Below are 16,428 nucleotides of genomic sequence, written 5' to 3' on the forward strand. Positions count from 1 at the left end.
CTATCATTTCAACTGTAAGAATTTCTCTAATATTTGAGAAATCCTAAACAAGACTTTATTCTCACTCTCCACCAGTCAACCAGTATGGTTGATATTTAGTTAACAAGTAAAATATACATCTTCTAAAATAAGTATCAGAAAGTTTACTAATAACCTACAAAATTCTATAATGTCAAATATAGATTCTCTTTTCCTGGGGGAGATGGTATAATGGAAACATTTTGTTATAGCTGTACTTCAAATGTACAGAGTTGAATTTTGCAAATGTTTTTCAAGCCCCTCCCCCTTTTTGTAACAGCAGAACCCTTTAATGAATCTAAATCAGAAAACCCACTATGTAAATCATAGAAGTAGAGCTTCTGCAGTTGAGGTGAGGATTCTGGGCCCAGAGCCCCACCTGCCTGCCCCATGACACCCTCCCACTGTGGCCTAGGGGGTTCTGGAGAGCACAATTTGAGATGAGACAGATGTGGCTTCAAAACCTGCTTTTGACACCTGTTACCTGTGTGGTGGTGGGCAAGCTCTGTGCTCAATTTGTGTGTAAAATCTGAATAATAATCTACCTTACAGGGTTGCTACAAGGATGAAAAGCAATATTATGGAAGTTTTTAGCACGGTGCTGAGCATTCCCCAAATGCTACTATTAACATTTTAGTGTCTAGTGTCTCCCTCGCGGGGCATGCATACTCTCCACAATGCACAAATTCTGCGGGCAAGCGGTGTCTCTCTTGGAGAGCCAACACAGCCCTGAGGAAACAACCAGAAACTGTCCCTGTGATTAACTGTCCCATGATTAAAAAATCTTCTATGACAATCTTCTATGAGGAAGAAAACTATTAATGTTTAAAAAAAAAACAGTTGAGTTTATCCACAGGACTCTATGATTTCATAAGTTTGGCTTTTTAAAATTTCTTTTAGGGGTTTGGCTATTCTAAGCCCATGGCAATTAAATGGCTATCGAGGTATAAAAATAGTTTAATGAGGATGATAAAAAGAGAAAAAGTTGGGCAGGGTTAGAATTTTGCATCCATATCTGAAGGAAGTTTAATAGTTCCGATTAGGGATGACTAGGACTTTCACATAGAGTAGTACGGTTAACCTTCACGACAACTCTGCATGGTTGGGTGTCACATGACATTTTTCTTTGACGTATGAATAATGAAACCTAGAAAGATTAAGTGAAACTGTCTGAAATGATATATTGTTTTTAGTGATAGATCTGGAATTATAATCGCTAACATTTCTTGAACACTTATGAGTCAGGAACTGTTCTAAGAACTTTATATATTAATGTATTAATTGATTTAATCCTCACAGTGACTTTATGGGTACCATCAATATTCCTATTTTATCAACGAGGAAACTGAGGCACAGAGAGGTTAAGTAACTTACCCAAGATCACATTGCTGGTAAGGAAGAGGAGCCAGGATTCAACCTCAGGCTTGGCTTCTAAGTTAGCTTAATAAGAATTAATTCTATATACTTTAAAAATAGTTATATCATAAATTGAGTCTAAAGGAACTTTTCTAATGTTATTTCACTGAATTAGTAAGTTTTCTAAAATTGGCATGTACTAGTACTTTGTTATTACCTCTGTTTGTACAGATAATATAAAGATGGCATTTTCCTTAGCATAAAATTCCTTTGTGAACATGAAATCTACTGGAGAGCTCTGAGGCAGGCTTCAATTATCTTTGAGAATGAGGATGGGAATATGCAAACTGTATACTGCAATCTACAAGTTAGGTAAATATTTATAATAATTTATTACCCAAAATTACATATAATTTAGTTCACATATCAGAACAGTAAAATGCTAATAATCTTGGAATACTTATCTATTTCCATGATTATACAGTATGATATTGTGTAAATTGCAAACAGCAGAGTATATATTATGTGTTGGGATGTTCAGCTGAGGTGAAAGACACCACACATTTACTGGTCATTCAATACAATCTGGGGGTGACAAGGTCTAACAGGTAAGTGTGTATGGTTTACGGGCTCAACTTCATCACTCCTGCGGGAATAGCAGCTCCTGGTAAGAAAGCACTTCACAAAGCCCTCACTTGGTAGACATCTTGATTGTCCCTGATTTTAGGGGCAACAAGGATTCTGAAGGAATGCAATTCCAAAGTCAAGTTGATGTATTTGACATTTTGGAGATAGGAAATGTTAGGCTTTTGGGGAAATCAGTATACTTCTACATTGTATGGAGCATCAAAACTGGACAAAAAATGGTACAGATTCCTCAAAGTAGTAGAATTATTTTAAGGACAAGATTTTAAAACATATGAAAAAAGAAAAGAGCATGTTTATATTGTTGAACCCTTAAAAACCACTAAGTTTGTACTCTGTCCCCATTTCTAGCCCTCTAATTTCTCATCCCCTGCCAGGACTTTTACCCAGTTGATAATTTCTAAGGCAGTCTTTCTAAAACTGACTTGAAAATGGGCTGATATTTTTAAAATATAATCTAAGTATACCCTGAATCAATTAAAAATAATTTCATTTAGAAATAAATTATCCTAGGTGATAGGCTCTCAGGGTTGAGAGGGACCTTGGAATCATAACGTAGTCTATCCTTCCCTCTAGACTCAAGAGTACATTCAACCCACACCAGAGAGGCAATAAGTTATTTTTTGTTGTTTTAAATTTTAAGAGCAAAGGCAAAAAGAGCTGAGAAAATACTAAGACCAGAGCAAATGCAACAATTTCTAACCATTTTTGGTCAAAGCAACTCGGGTTTCAAACATTCAGTGCACCTATCCAAATCCCAATGAGTAGTGTCTTCAGATGGTAGCTCTTAAAAATCCCACCGACCTCATGTTTCAACTTACCTGCTCGTAAAATTCATTGACAATGCCTTCTGTCCATTTCAAATGCAAGTCCCGAACTTTTGCTGGGCCATTTATGTCTGCCAATTTGATGCACACCTGGCATACCAGGAGGCGATCATTTTCATTACTCCATTCTATACCATTACTATTTACATCATTGGCCTATTTTGGAAAAACAGAATTATTTTAGGTTCTGACGGCACAAGAGTTTTGGTTTTGTTTTCTATTGTATTCTGTTATTTTTTTTATACCAAATTATCTTAAAACTGTTTCCTGTCTAAGTAACAGGAAGGAATTTCAAGAAATGCTTCTTTTAATCAGTTTGTGCCATAACATGAATCTCTATGGGTTATATTTTCCTTTGAATTGTCATTATAATTTTGTTTCAATGGAAGCAGAGCGTTATAAAAACATAAGCCATGGTTTGTTTCAATATTTGTGATTACCACAGAGAATTGTAATTTGTTTGTGTATATATATTACATATTATATGGATATGCAAAACATCGATAAATCATATAAGAATTGTAACTATTTCTTCCTCAAAAAAAATCACTTAAGGATCTAAGGAAAAGTTGGGTTTAGCTGTGAAAGGCAACATGATATCGTTGAAAGAACATAAGTCTTAGAAGCTGATCCCTCTAGTTTTAAATCCTGACTCATAATGATTTACAATTCACTGTGTAACACTGGAAAAATTACGTAATCTTCTTGAATCTAAAACTTTCTTCACCTATAAAATAGGAAAAGTAATACCAATTTAGCCATATTACCATAAGGATTAACAAATGAAAAATGCCTAGCTCATAGTAAATGCTAAATAAATGCTAACACTGTTATATAAATAAATGGTAATTATCATCATTAATTAGGCAAATCAATATGCCTTTCAAAACTCAAATTTCCTCTTGTACAAAATGAAGTGAATGGGCCAGATCAGTGACTTTGGAACTTTAGTGTGATGGTAGGTTTTTGGTACCAAACTCTTGTGAAAGGAAAATTTATGTACACTACCACTATAGAAAACACTCAAAAGGAGAGCTCTTTTGATTGAAACTGTGTGGGCGGTCCAGAGCCTCACTCACTTGGTATTTTCCTGAGAGACTACAGAACACAAGTCTCTGAGGAACACAGACACAAAAGGATTGGGCTAGATAATCTTTCACCTGTAAAAACTTCTATTACTCCCACTTAAGCACTTAAAAGAATTTTTTAAATTAAATTAAAAGTTAATAGAGCTATACAACTACAAAATAATTTGAGGCATACTGATTTCTTGCTGATTTTTTGTAAGCATTTTATTAATACCATGACAGCAACATATAAAGGGTCTCCTTCCAGGGGCTTAAATCTAGTACTCCTTTGTCACCAGTTCCTCTACCCTGAAGGCACACCTTCCTGTAGGTCACAAACCTCATCAAGAAAACAAGAGCTTCCTGCCAGCAAGAGGGGGCATCCTTCTCTCAGGAACCTCAGGCAGCGGTTCGCAACTTTAGGACCACTCTCACAGAGGGCAGTGATCCTCATAGTGAACGTGGGTTCAGTGAGGGAGGGTCTTCAACCTGTTGTTTCCTTATTCTTCACTAGCGCAACTGCACATAGTGGGCAATGCCAATAAACAGCTGGTCAAAGATGCGTTATTCTCAAGCTGAAGACTAGGGAGTACGTCTCTCTCACACCAGCCAGGGAGACACTAATAAAGAAAGTGTAAGAGGTACAGCGAAGTAGGCATAACTGGCTTCTTAGAAACACAACTTTACCATCATAAAATGTCTTACTTGGCACTGTGCACAATTTTCTCAAATCTGCCCCTAAAAGCTCTTGACATAATTAACTGGAGTGTCACTGTGTAAAAGGAAAGTCACAACAATGTGAGTCTGTGTTAGAAAGGAAATGTAGCAAGCGGTAGTATTTTAGGACATGTTATAATAATAAAAATGTTTTATTTTTTAAAATATTGGCAAATATGTTGTCTTACATCAGATAGTTATTATGACTTCATGAGTAGCATTCTAACTTAACATTAAAAAATATTTTTTATCAGTAACACTGACAATAATGATTTCCATTTTTGAAACCAGGCATTAATTTGCATAACAAACCTTGGCATTGAATTCTGCAAGGAAATCAAAATGCTTTTTAAGATCTGTGGCAAGGATTGCTTCAATGACTAAAAAACGAAAGCGCTTGAACTCCACATGATCAAGATTAAGAAGGAAGTTGTATTCTGGGCGAGAAAGATACAGATTCCAAGCTGATGCAGCATGATGATTTTCCAGAACCGATCTATCGTTATACAAAACTGCCTAGAAAGGAATAAGAAAAATGAGGCAGGCATCTCAAAGATATTAAACTTTAATAATAAACAGGATCACATTGGGAGAATACAAACAATGAGTACCTCCTATACGCCAGGCATTTTAACACCTGTGAAGAAGGGTTGATAATTTTATAAAAGAGTAGCCTGAAGTGCAAAGAGGATAAGGTACAGCAGACACAGCTAGTAAGTGAAAGGGTAATTTATCTCCAAAGTTCATCTTTGCAGACACCATGCCGCCCACCAAGAGAGGTAAAGCTGACACTTGAGGGCGACTTCGTTAAATCAGTAAACCTTCTCAGATGCAGCTTCTGTTAATAAAGTCATTAGGGACACACAGCAGGTTTAGGGATGCATCTCTGTTCTTTAGCCAGCATGGAATGAACGAAGAAGAGGAAGCAGGAGTCCAGTCCGGATCGAGTCAGAGCCCCATGTGTCTGAGGAGGACACGTCCTACACTCCCACGGTGACACAGTGTCTGGGAGTGAGACAGAAGTGTGAAACAGATAAAAGCATGAATCCCCTGGTTCAAGTGGTGTGGAATTCTTCGCTTTTTCTCCACTTCACTCCGTGGAAGGCCCTGAGGTACCTCCCCAGTACTCGAGATCTTTGGAAGACAGATTTTAAAAACCACTGGATTATAGAATTTTTTAACCCTCTTCCACCTCTAAAAATTAAGCAGTTTTTAAAATTATTAAATAGCCATCGTAATTATTAAAAGAACTTTCATAGCCAGTGCTAAAGGCTGGGGATAAAAATAAAAAGCCTGTCCCTGTTTTCATTAGAGCTCCCAATCTAATGGGAAAGAAGGACAGAGAAAAACAGAATGTAATCTCAGTTAAGATACATGTTCTGAGAGCTTAATTAAATAGTTTTACATATTATTTATAAAAATTAGCTATAGTCTAAGTATAGATACCATTTGATTGTTTTTTTACATTATTTGATTTTATGTAAGCAATGATATGGTTTAAACTTTGAAATGTGCCATATAAAGGCTGGAAACAATCTAAGTGTCCATCAATGGATGAATGGATAAAGAAGATGTGGTGTATGCAGTCGTCCCTCAGTATCCATGGGGGATTGGTTCCACGACCCCCAAAGATACCAAAAAATCTGCAGATGCTCAAGTCCCTAATATAAAACGGCACCGTACTTGCATGTAACCTACACACATCCCCCCTTATACTTTAAATTATCTCTAGGTTACTTATAACATGTAATACAATGTAAATGCTAGGTAAATAGTTGTTACACCATATCATTTAGGGAACAACGACAAGAAAACAGTCTGTACATGTTCTGTACAGACACAACCATTGTAGGCCTTTCAATCCACAGTTGGCTGAATCCGAAGATGCAGAACCCATGGATATGGAGGGCCAACTGCATATATGTACAATGGAATATTATTCAGCCATGAGAAAGAAGAAAATCCTGCCATTTGTGGTCACCTTGACAGACCTTAATAGCATTATGCTAAGTGAGGTAAGTCAGAGAAAGACAAATACTATATGATATCACTTGTATGTGTAATCTAAAACAGCTGAACTCATAGAAACAGAATGGTGGTTACCAAGGGCTAGCAGGTAGGAGAATTGGGGAGATAGTGGTCAAAGGGTACAAACTTGCAGTCACAAGATGAATAAGTTCTGGGAATCTAATGTACAGCATTGTAACTGTAGCTAACGGTACTGTGTTATATACTTGAAAGTTGCTGAGAGACTAGATCTTAACTGTTCTCACCGTAAAAAAGAAATAACTATGAGACATGATGGAGGTGTCAGCTGTTGCTATGGTGATGATGATATGTGTATCAAAAAGCCATATGTAGTACAACTTAAACTTTACACAATGTTATATGTCAATTATAGCTCAATAAAAAAAAAAACACATTTTATGCTAACCTTAATACAATTTCTAAACATTGTAAATCCCAAGAGATGGAGTAAGCTTTGTAGACTCCCTAAGGGGTCAATTTACATTTAACAGCAATTTGACTAATTCGTGCTCAAATCCAATAAAGACTGATAAACTATCAGATTAGCTTTGTCTGTTCAGGAAGAAGTAATCAAACTCCCAGCTCAATAAAGCACAGCGTATAGTGAGTGTCCTGTAAAGCTAGTTGAGTAAAGCTAGTTGACAATAAATTCTCAGCTAGGGAGATAGTAAAAGAAATGAGTAAGTTCAGAATTCCTTCAGCATCCAAATTACCCTTTGAAATTACCAAAGAAATATAAAATGGGGGCAAAAAATCTGAATATTTGAAGCTAGATATAATCACTGAATATTTGAAGCTAGATATAATCACTGGAGGCTTCAAAGACATGTTAAAGTGGGAATGGAAAAACCCACCCGGAGAATAAGTGGAAGGAGTCCCCTCATGGACCCCAATAAACTGACTTCCTCATAGCTGAGGAGAGGCAAGAAAGACCCACGGAGCAGTAAGTAGGAGGCAAATGTCAGTGCTACTTTAGGAAGAACACTGGATGGTAGCACGTAGAGCAACAAGCCACCCTTAAACTTAGTGAGAAAAACAGTCCAGGTAAAACAGATAATGAAGCTTAGCTGGCTTTTACTGTGGGCTCTGTGACAACTAGAAAAGGAAGACGGTGCCCCAGCTAGTGTAGAGCTGCAATAACTAACATCCTTTGACTTTTTGCTGAAGCATCTTGCTACCTGCTTTCTCTAGCTGTGGATCCCTCCCTTCTCTCCACACGCAAATTATTTGGCAAAGCAAATTAGTTGATCATAAACTTTGCTTTTCACTCTCTCTCAGTCAGAATGATTTGAAAGGGGGTTTAATACAAACTCTGATAGGATTAATGTTAACAAATAATAAACAGCTTTCAATAAATGTAAGCAAAAAAAGAAAACCCATCAGACATCTGAAAGACTTAGATCAAACAAAGGAAGAGACTAATAAATCTAAACAAATGTCTCCTTTTGAAACACAAGAAATAGGAGGAAACATTAAAACATCTCTAGATCAGTCATAAGATTAAAGAGGGTACTTCAAAAAGTACCCTCTTGGGTAATCTTGGCTTAAGAAAGATTGTTTTCATTTAAAAAAATAATATTCCTAACAAAAAAAAATCCAATAGAGATAGTAAACAAATCAGGTGCTGCAAAAAACAAAGCAGCTAGTTTTTGTTTTTTGAGGAAGATTAGCCCTGAGCTAACATCTGCCACCATTCCTCCTCTTTTTGCTGAGGAAGACTGGCCCTGAGATAACATCCGTGCCCATCTTCCTCTACTTTATATGTGGGACGCCTACCACAGCACGGCTTGCCAAATGGTGCCATGTCCGCACCCAGGATCCGAACCAGCGAACCCCAGGCCGCCGAGAAAGGGAACGTGCGAACTTAACCACTGCGCCACCAGGCTGGCCCCAAAGCTGCTAATTTTAAAAAAGGCGCTTCTCTTTAAAGAAACAGCTTGATGAACAGCTGTCATCTTGGGGTTCCTTTACCCCAAGTTCTGAGTTTGTTCTAGAATTTCTGGTAATCTCATAGCTTCTAAGACCCTTTGTCTTGGTTATCACTCCAGTTTTGCTAAAACACATTTTTATGTAACTTTCTCAGATAGAATAGATGGGACATGATTTTTTTAAATCTCTGAACATCTGAGAAGCTCTGTATTTTGCTCAATGCTCAACTGTGGGTGAGCTGGATACAGAACTCTACCCTGAAAATAACACCTCTCCGCCAGCACTCCCTATCTCCTCCCCCATTTTACTTCTTTCCTCACTTACATCATAATCATCTCTCTGTCTCTTACACATACATTTATTTTATTGTTTTTCTTGCTTTACTAGAATGTAAGTTCTATGAGGGCAGAATTTTTTTTGCATGTTTTGTTCAATAATAATACCTAGAAGAGTGCCTGTCACACAGTATGCATCTAATGTTTGTTAAATGAATGATCAATGCATCCCCTTAGAATTCTGAAGACTATATTCCAGTACCATCTCGCATCCATTGTTGCTAAAATATGATGCCAGTAGGATTTTTGTTCTTTTGTAAGTGTGTTGTTTTCATCCTCTCAAGAATTCTTCTTCTTCTTTCTTTCTTTTTTTTTTTTTTTAAAAAAATCTCTGTTCTGAAATGTTACCATGACATAGTATATGTGGGTTTTTGGTGTTTTTTCCTCATTCAACTTCTCTGGCACTTGGTGAACCCCTTCCCTCCAAAGACTCTCCACTTTCTGGAACTCCCAATGGTCAGATCTTGACCTTGTCCCCTCTGCCCTATTTTTTCCTTACCTGTACTTTCCTTCTCTTTATTTTTTGGTCTATATTCTAGGAGAGGTTATCTGGAATTTTACTTCCAAGGCTTATGTTGAATTTTTTAAATTTCCGCAGTAATACTTTTTGTTTCTAAGAGCTCTAACTTGTTCTCTGATGTTTCCTTATGAAACATGTTTCCTGTTCTTATGGATGTAATGTAATGTTTTTCAGATTCTCTCTGAGAATACTTTGTTTTTAATTAAGTGCTTTTCTAGTCCCTAGATTATCTTTTTTTTCCTTGTAGTCAGTTATTCTGTTCATCTTAGCCTTTTCTTTCCAAGCTACTGGTTAATGTCATATGTTTGGTGATCCTTGGTTATCTGTTGATATAAAAAAAATGAATCCTAGATTGCAATGTGACTTTGTTCTTGTGGATATTTTATTGCTGAGTCTCTTCTTTAATTGGGAAGGATGTGTAGGAACTCTGGCAATGTGGATGGGGCTTGTTATCTAGCAGATTTTGCTTTAAAATTACCAGACTGGGTGCCAGCTGTCAAATTTCCAGAATGAGAAGGCTTTACTCTGGAGTATTAATACCCACACTAGTAACTCTTATTCTCTCCTGGGAGTTTCCTTCAACATCTAAGAGATGAGTTTTCTTCCTGGCAGTAAATGCAGGGTTACAGTAGCTTTGCTTAAAGGTATGTGTGGTGTACCTGTATGGGGGATGTGCATGAGGTCATGTGCACACATGCTCAAGCTTGTGTGTGTGTGTGTGTGTGTGGAGCAGGCAGGGGCAAATGGCATCAGGAGTCTCTCTAGGGTTCCACTTAGGCTGTAGCCTCCTTCTAGTATACTTTTCTCTCATCTCCCAATATTTGTCCATCTGTTTTTCATTTTCCAAAAATAGTATGAAATTCTTTAATCTACTGGTGATAATACCGTCCCACCTATTCCTCTCTGTCATAATGAGCTGCATCCCTTACTATCATTTTAATCAGGAGGAAAGGAAGACAAATGCATGTGTTCAGTTACCATCTAGATCCATATTTTGGGGGACAAAACATATTTATGACTGTCTCAGATTTACAAATGTCAACTTAAAATTTTCTTTCCTTTTACCCCAAATCTCATCAAAATACTCTACAAACTCTAATATCTCAAGCACTAATCTCCATCTTTCAGACAACTTTTCATTTAGAAATAGCTCAGAAATCTCTTTAAATTTTAATACTGACATCCCTCCAGAATAAACCTAAGTGTTTCACTTTCTTTCACGGGAAGAACTCAGAATAATCCTGTGTCTTCCCAACACATTTGCCTTACCACAAGAATGAAGAAGAATGCTTGATCCAGTTGGTAGTACTACACAATATCGTTGCTTTTTATGATACCGGAGCTATAATATCTCTCACTAATTAGGGCCTGATGAGACGCACTGAGCTTCTCAAGATGAGAGAACCTACTTGATTACCTAATAAATACATTAGGCCTTAGGCTTTCACAAGAGTCTTTATCTCACAGGCACTGGCTGAAGAAGGTCTCATGAATTTCATCACTTTGGGAAGAACAGAGTATACTTCAGACAAGCTTGTAGTTCTGCAGAGCAAGGACATCAGGCATCCTTCAACATTCAATAAATATTTACTGAATGCCTTTTGTGTGCTAGGGACTACGCTAGGTATTAGGGGAAAAAAGAGACAAAGATCCCTGCCCTCATGGAAACTTATATTCCACTGAGAAGAGATATATGATAAACAATACATAGTATGCTAAAAGATCATTGCTAAGGAAAAAATAAAGCAGGGAAGGAACATAATGAGTAACAGGAAGTGACTTTGAAATTCTATATGGAAGGAGGTGACAAAGTGAGCTAGACAGATATCTAGGGAAAGAGCACTCCCTCTGGGCAGGGCAGACAAAGTGAAGAGGCTCTCAGAAAGGGGGTGCCTAGGAGAGAGAGCAAAATAGAAAGGAGGCCAGTGAGGCTGGACCTGAGTGATTAAAAAAGGAGAATTAGTGGAAGCTAAGTCGAGGTGGGCCTTCTGAGCTGTTGTAATGACTTTTACCAAGGAGTGAGGTGAATGCCATTGGAGGGTTTAGAACAGAGAGTGATGTAACTCACATTTAAACCAGGTCACTGGCTGCTATGTGTTGAGAACAGACTGAAGGGGAGCAGGAAGTAAGCAAGGAAAGTAGGTAAAACGCTATACTTTTTCATAGCTGACTCTCTAATCAATTTCCTTTCCATTCTAGCACTTCCCATTGTTTCATCTACTGGCAATCTTTAACAATGAGAAGTTAGAAATAACAAAGGATTATTGATATTATATGCAGACCTCATGTTTGTATTTTGATCAGGACAACAGTTTTGAGTATATAACTTGTGTAAATTATACTCATGTATCATTGTTTTAAACTATCTGCATTTGAGAGAGGGAACATTAGAATTCACTCACTTGTAATAGCCTTGATGGAGAGGTAATAAACAAGTCTGACTCACCTGTACTCAAAACTAATGAAAGGCAGAATAAACGCAGGGAGTGGGAGAGAAAGGTAAATAATTTCTGCCTACATGATTTCTGATTCTGGAGCGTCTCAAACAAATGGAACAGTAGAAAACTTTCCATATGTTATCTCTTTGTGCCCTTAATCATATCAGGTACATATTTGAAGGTTAAGAAAGATAAGGGTGACTTGTCTAAGGTCACACAGCTAATAAGTGGGTAACCAGAAATCAAACTCAAGTCCCTTGATCCCAAGACAAGTGCTTTTCCCTCTGTGCCACTACTGCCCAGATATATGAGCCATCATGGTACTGGGATTTTCAAAGATTATGAGTTGTTAGGCTAGAGAGAATGGGCATCTGATTCTTGCAGAATGGTACTGCAAATGAGGAAGTATATATTCCTTACTGGGTAATTTCTCCCAAAGCAATTCTTAGAAAGTAGACAAATATTAATATCTAGATTGAAATTCATTAAAAAGTTACCTGTAGAAACCAAGAGCTATTAATGAAGAAAGCCTTATTGGACAAAATTAATCACACAGCTTTTTTAACTATTCCCTCCTTCCCCTCCCTCCTCCCTCCCTCTCTGTCTCAATCCTACTCTTGTTCTGGTTAGAGAATCTAACTCCTATGCATAAATAGTGAGAATATGTGAAAGAGATAAAAGTGAGAAAAGGAACACAGAGAATGGCTATAGAAGATGAAAGAATCAGAACTGAGGTTTAAACATAGAGTCATAAAGTGAAGAAGTAAGATTCAGCAAACAATCACTGACCACTTACTCTTTGTAAGGCATGAAGTTAGAAATATACAGATGACATTTCAGGAATCACCAGCCTAAAACAAATACCAACAACCATTCTACTCAAAACCAAGTAGTTCCAAGTCCTAATGTTTAAAGCAATTACAATTACTGTATCCATTCTGTGGAAACTCCTACCTCTTATCCAAATTGTGACCCTAAAGGAATCCTGCACCTTATCAGCTGTGCTGTGGTGCTAGGAGAATTTTACATACACGAATATATTCAGAGCCAACAGATTTGGGGTCTAGGTATTAAGGCATGTCTTAGAGGAAAAAAGGGGACAACAACAACAAAAAATAGTAATAGTTCTCAATCATTATAGCTTTTAGCCATACAAAGGACCTTGCCAGAAGGAAGAGTCGTACATTTATCAGTCTTATCGATTTGATCAAAGGCAAAAATACTGACAGCAAGGACTCCAGAATTTTATAAAACAGCGAGTTACTCTTTCATGAACATTTTCTTCATTTTATAGTTGAAGAAGGTGATTTTTCCCTAATTCTTTAACACACATCATGTCAATACTATGTGTTATTATCCAGTTAATTACAATGTAGATGGAGTGGCCATATGATTCAACTGAAGAATGGTTTACAAAGGGATATCTACATAGCATGGTTGTAAAATTTCAGAATCATTCTTTAAACTTTCTAAAGTATTTCCTACCTGAGGGGCATTTGTAGCCACTAGAAATGCATTTGTCCGCCCTGGGTGATCATAATCATGCATGGCAGCTGCCACATATAGAGCCATCAATTCCAACGCAGGAATGTTTGCAGACAGACAACCATAGCTCTCATCTGGAATAGAGCAGCTCCTCGAAGAAATGTAAGCAGTTTGCTCAGGGCTAATTCTACCATCAGAATCTGAGGAACAAGCAAAATAAACCAGCATTACACATAACTTCCTCACAATGCGGCTAAGGTGGAGATTCCTCATAGGTAATATGATTATTCATCTTATCTGTTGACTTACCTAAGAAATAGACTCTATTTATAAACATAGGCCTAAAACAGGATATTATTTCCAACATACATGCTAACAAAGAGGAAGAGTATCATACGTGACCTTGAAGTCACTTACTTTACAGGATGTGACAGGATTCTCATGATGCTCTCTTTCTCTGACTAATAATAATTTTTAAAAGCCTCTGATTTTCTAAACATTTGTAAGGCTAGATATAATGGCCAGGGAATAGGAGGTAACAAGAAAAAGCAATCTAGAGAATAAAATTCATGAAAACAATATAGAGAATTAGGAATTTAATATATTAACAAACTCAGCTTCTCAACATAGATGCTTTTCAAATCTTATATCCAGATAGATTACATTTCATTTGCAGCTCTGACTACAACCCGTCTTCCCTTTCTTTTTCCTTCCATGAAGCCTCTTATAAAATAATGGAGAGAAAAACTAGGGAAAATGAAAAAGCATGGAAAACTGAGGAATGTCTCAGAAACATAACTCTTTTTATCCTCTAGCTGGAAACAATATTTTCATTATCAGCACTGTGCTTTTGGTGTCTTAATATATTACCATTGATTTCTTCCTTTTTGTATTTTGGTGACTTTATTTCTTTAAATGGTCACTCTATTATTTTTTCTAAAGGGATCTTAAAGTATAAGAAGGAGAAAATAAACTATATTTAGAGTAGACAGCAAACAAAACCACTAAGATGTTAAAGAGAGAAAAAATTTCATTGCTTGTGTTCACCAGTGGAACCTAGGAATAATATCCTGGCTTGTCAAAGTCCAAAACAATTTTTATCACAATTTAGAGTTCACTCTATTTTTGGCATTAAGAATTTTTTAACATAATAACTTTAATAGACACTAGTGATAATTATAAAGATACCTCATTATTTTCATGCTGTTTATATTTTGTATCTAAATTGAGTTTTAGAAACACCCACACTAGAGCTAGTTTTTTAACAGTTATGAAAAATAAAAAGACAAATGTATGGATAAAGATATATTTACACATTCAAATTTCTAATAAGACTTTAGTTATCAATATCAGAGACAATAATTTGGATTTTCCCTGTTATATGCATTCTGAATTTCCTCTAGAATTTCAAAATATATATAAAAATGTCAGAAATGGTAAAAGATATCCTTTCAACTTAATAATTACTTAAAATTGACATATTGGAATCTTAATACATTAGTTTATATATGTTTAACATGAAATTAATAGTATGAAAAAGAAAATAGCTGGCAAGAACAATTAAACATAACTATTGTAGATCCCATTTATTTACTTTCTTACTGAAAATGGTGATTCTTTTAACTGGCTGATTAATTTAAAAGGAGGCCTCAGTAAAAGCCATCCAGATTAGAAAGGAAGAGGTAAAACCATCTCCATTTTACAGATGCCATGATCTTGTATATAGAAAAATACTAAAAAATCCACTGAAAAACTATTCGAACTAATAAATTAAGATCATCAGTGTTGCAGGGTACAGATCAATATGCAAAAAATCAATTGTATTTCTTTTTTTTTTTAAGATTGGCCCTGAGCTAACATCTCTTACCAATCTTTTTTTTTTCCTCCTTTTTCTCCCCAAAGCCCCCTAGTACATAGTTGTATATTCTAGTTGTAGCTCCTTCTAGTTGTGGCATGTGGACGCTGCCTCAGCGTGGCCTGATGAGCAGTGCTAGGTCTGCGCCAAGGACCCAAACCAGCAAAACCCTCGGCCACCAAAGCAGAGGGCACGGACTTAACCACACAGCCACAGGGCCGGCACCTCAATTGTATTTCTTAACACTAGCAATGAATAATCAAAAAATGAACCCAAGAAAATACTTCCATTTACACTATCAGGACAGCTAATTTTTGACAAAGGAGCCAAAAACATACAATGGGGAAAGGAAAGCCTCTTCAATAAATGGTGTTGGGAAAACTGGACAGCCACACGCAAAAGAATGAAAGTGGACCATTATCTTACACCATGCACAAAAATCAACTCAAAATGGATTAGACTTGAACGTAAGATCTGAAACCATAAAACTCGTAGAAGAAAACATAGGCAGTACACTCTTTGACATTGGTCTTAGCAGTATCTTTATGACTATCATGTCTCCTTCAGGCAAGGGAAACAAAAGAAAAAATAAACAAATGGGACTACATCAGACTAAAAAGCTTCTGCATGGCAAAGGAAATCATCAACAAAACAAAAAGACAACTCACTAATTAGGAGAAAATATTTGCAAATCATGTATCCAACAAGGGGTTCATTTCCAAAATATGTAAAGAATATTTTGTGTTATTGTATGAGTTATTGTATTATAATATTCATAATATAAACTCATAATATTGTATGAGTTATACAAGGCAATAAGAGAAAAACAACCCAATCAAAATTGGGCAGAGGATATGAGCAGACATTTTTCCAAGGAAGATATACAGATGGCCAACAGGCACATGAAAAGATGTTCAACATGAATAATTATTAGGGAAATGCAAATCAAAACTACAATGAGATATCACCTCACACCTGTCAGAATGGCTATTATTAAAAAGACAAGAAATAAATGTTGGAGAGGGCGTGGAGAGAAGGGAACCCTTATATACTGCTGGTTGGAATGCAACCTAGTGTAGCCACTATGGATAACAGTATGGAGATTTCTCAAAAAGTTAAAAATAGAACTACTGTATGACCCAGCTATTCCACTTCTGGGTATTTATTCAAAGAACATGAAAACACTAATTTGAGAAGATATATGCACC

General features: G+C 36.5%; 1 protein-coding gene across 3 annotated transcripts in view; it reads right to left on the minus strand.

Moving 5' to 3' along the window:
• Positions 1–16,428, minus strand: part of PDE3B (phosphodiesterase 3B) — a 204,025-nt gene that overhangs the window by 23,452 nt on the left and 164,145 nt on the right. For all 3 annotated transcript variants that reach the window (XR_006891985.1, XR_006891986.1, XM_046686200.1), the window contains exons 12-14: positions 13,366–13,565; positions 4,943–5,146; positions 2,841–3,002 (exon numbers count right to left, since the gene is read on the minus strand). Coding sequence is in view for 1 of the 3 variants with exons in the window: in XM_046686200.1 (XP_046542156.1) it covers positions 2,841–3,002; positions 4,943–5,146; positions 13,366–13,565 (566 nt within the window). In the remaining 2 variants the exon portion in view is untranslated. The remainder of the gene's footprint in view (positions 1–2,840; positions 3,003–4,942; positions 5,147–13,365; positions 13,566–16,428) is intronic.

Source organism: Equus quagga, chromosome 14 (assembly GCF_021613505.1).
Source record: "Equus quagga isolate Etosha38 chromosome 14, UCLA_HA_Equagga_1.0, whole genome shotgun sequence".
Lineage (NCBI taxonomy): Eukaryota > Metazoa > Chordata > Mammalia > Perissodactyla > Equidae > Equus > Equus quagga.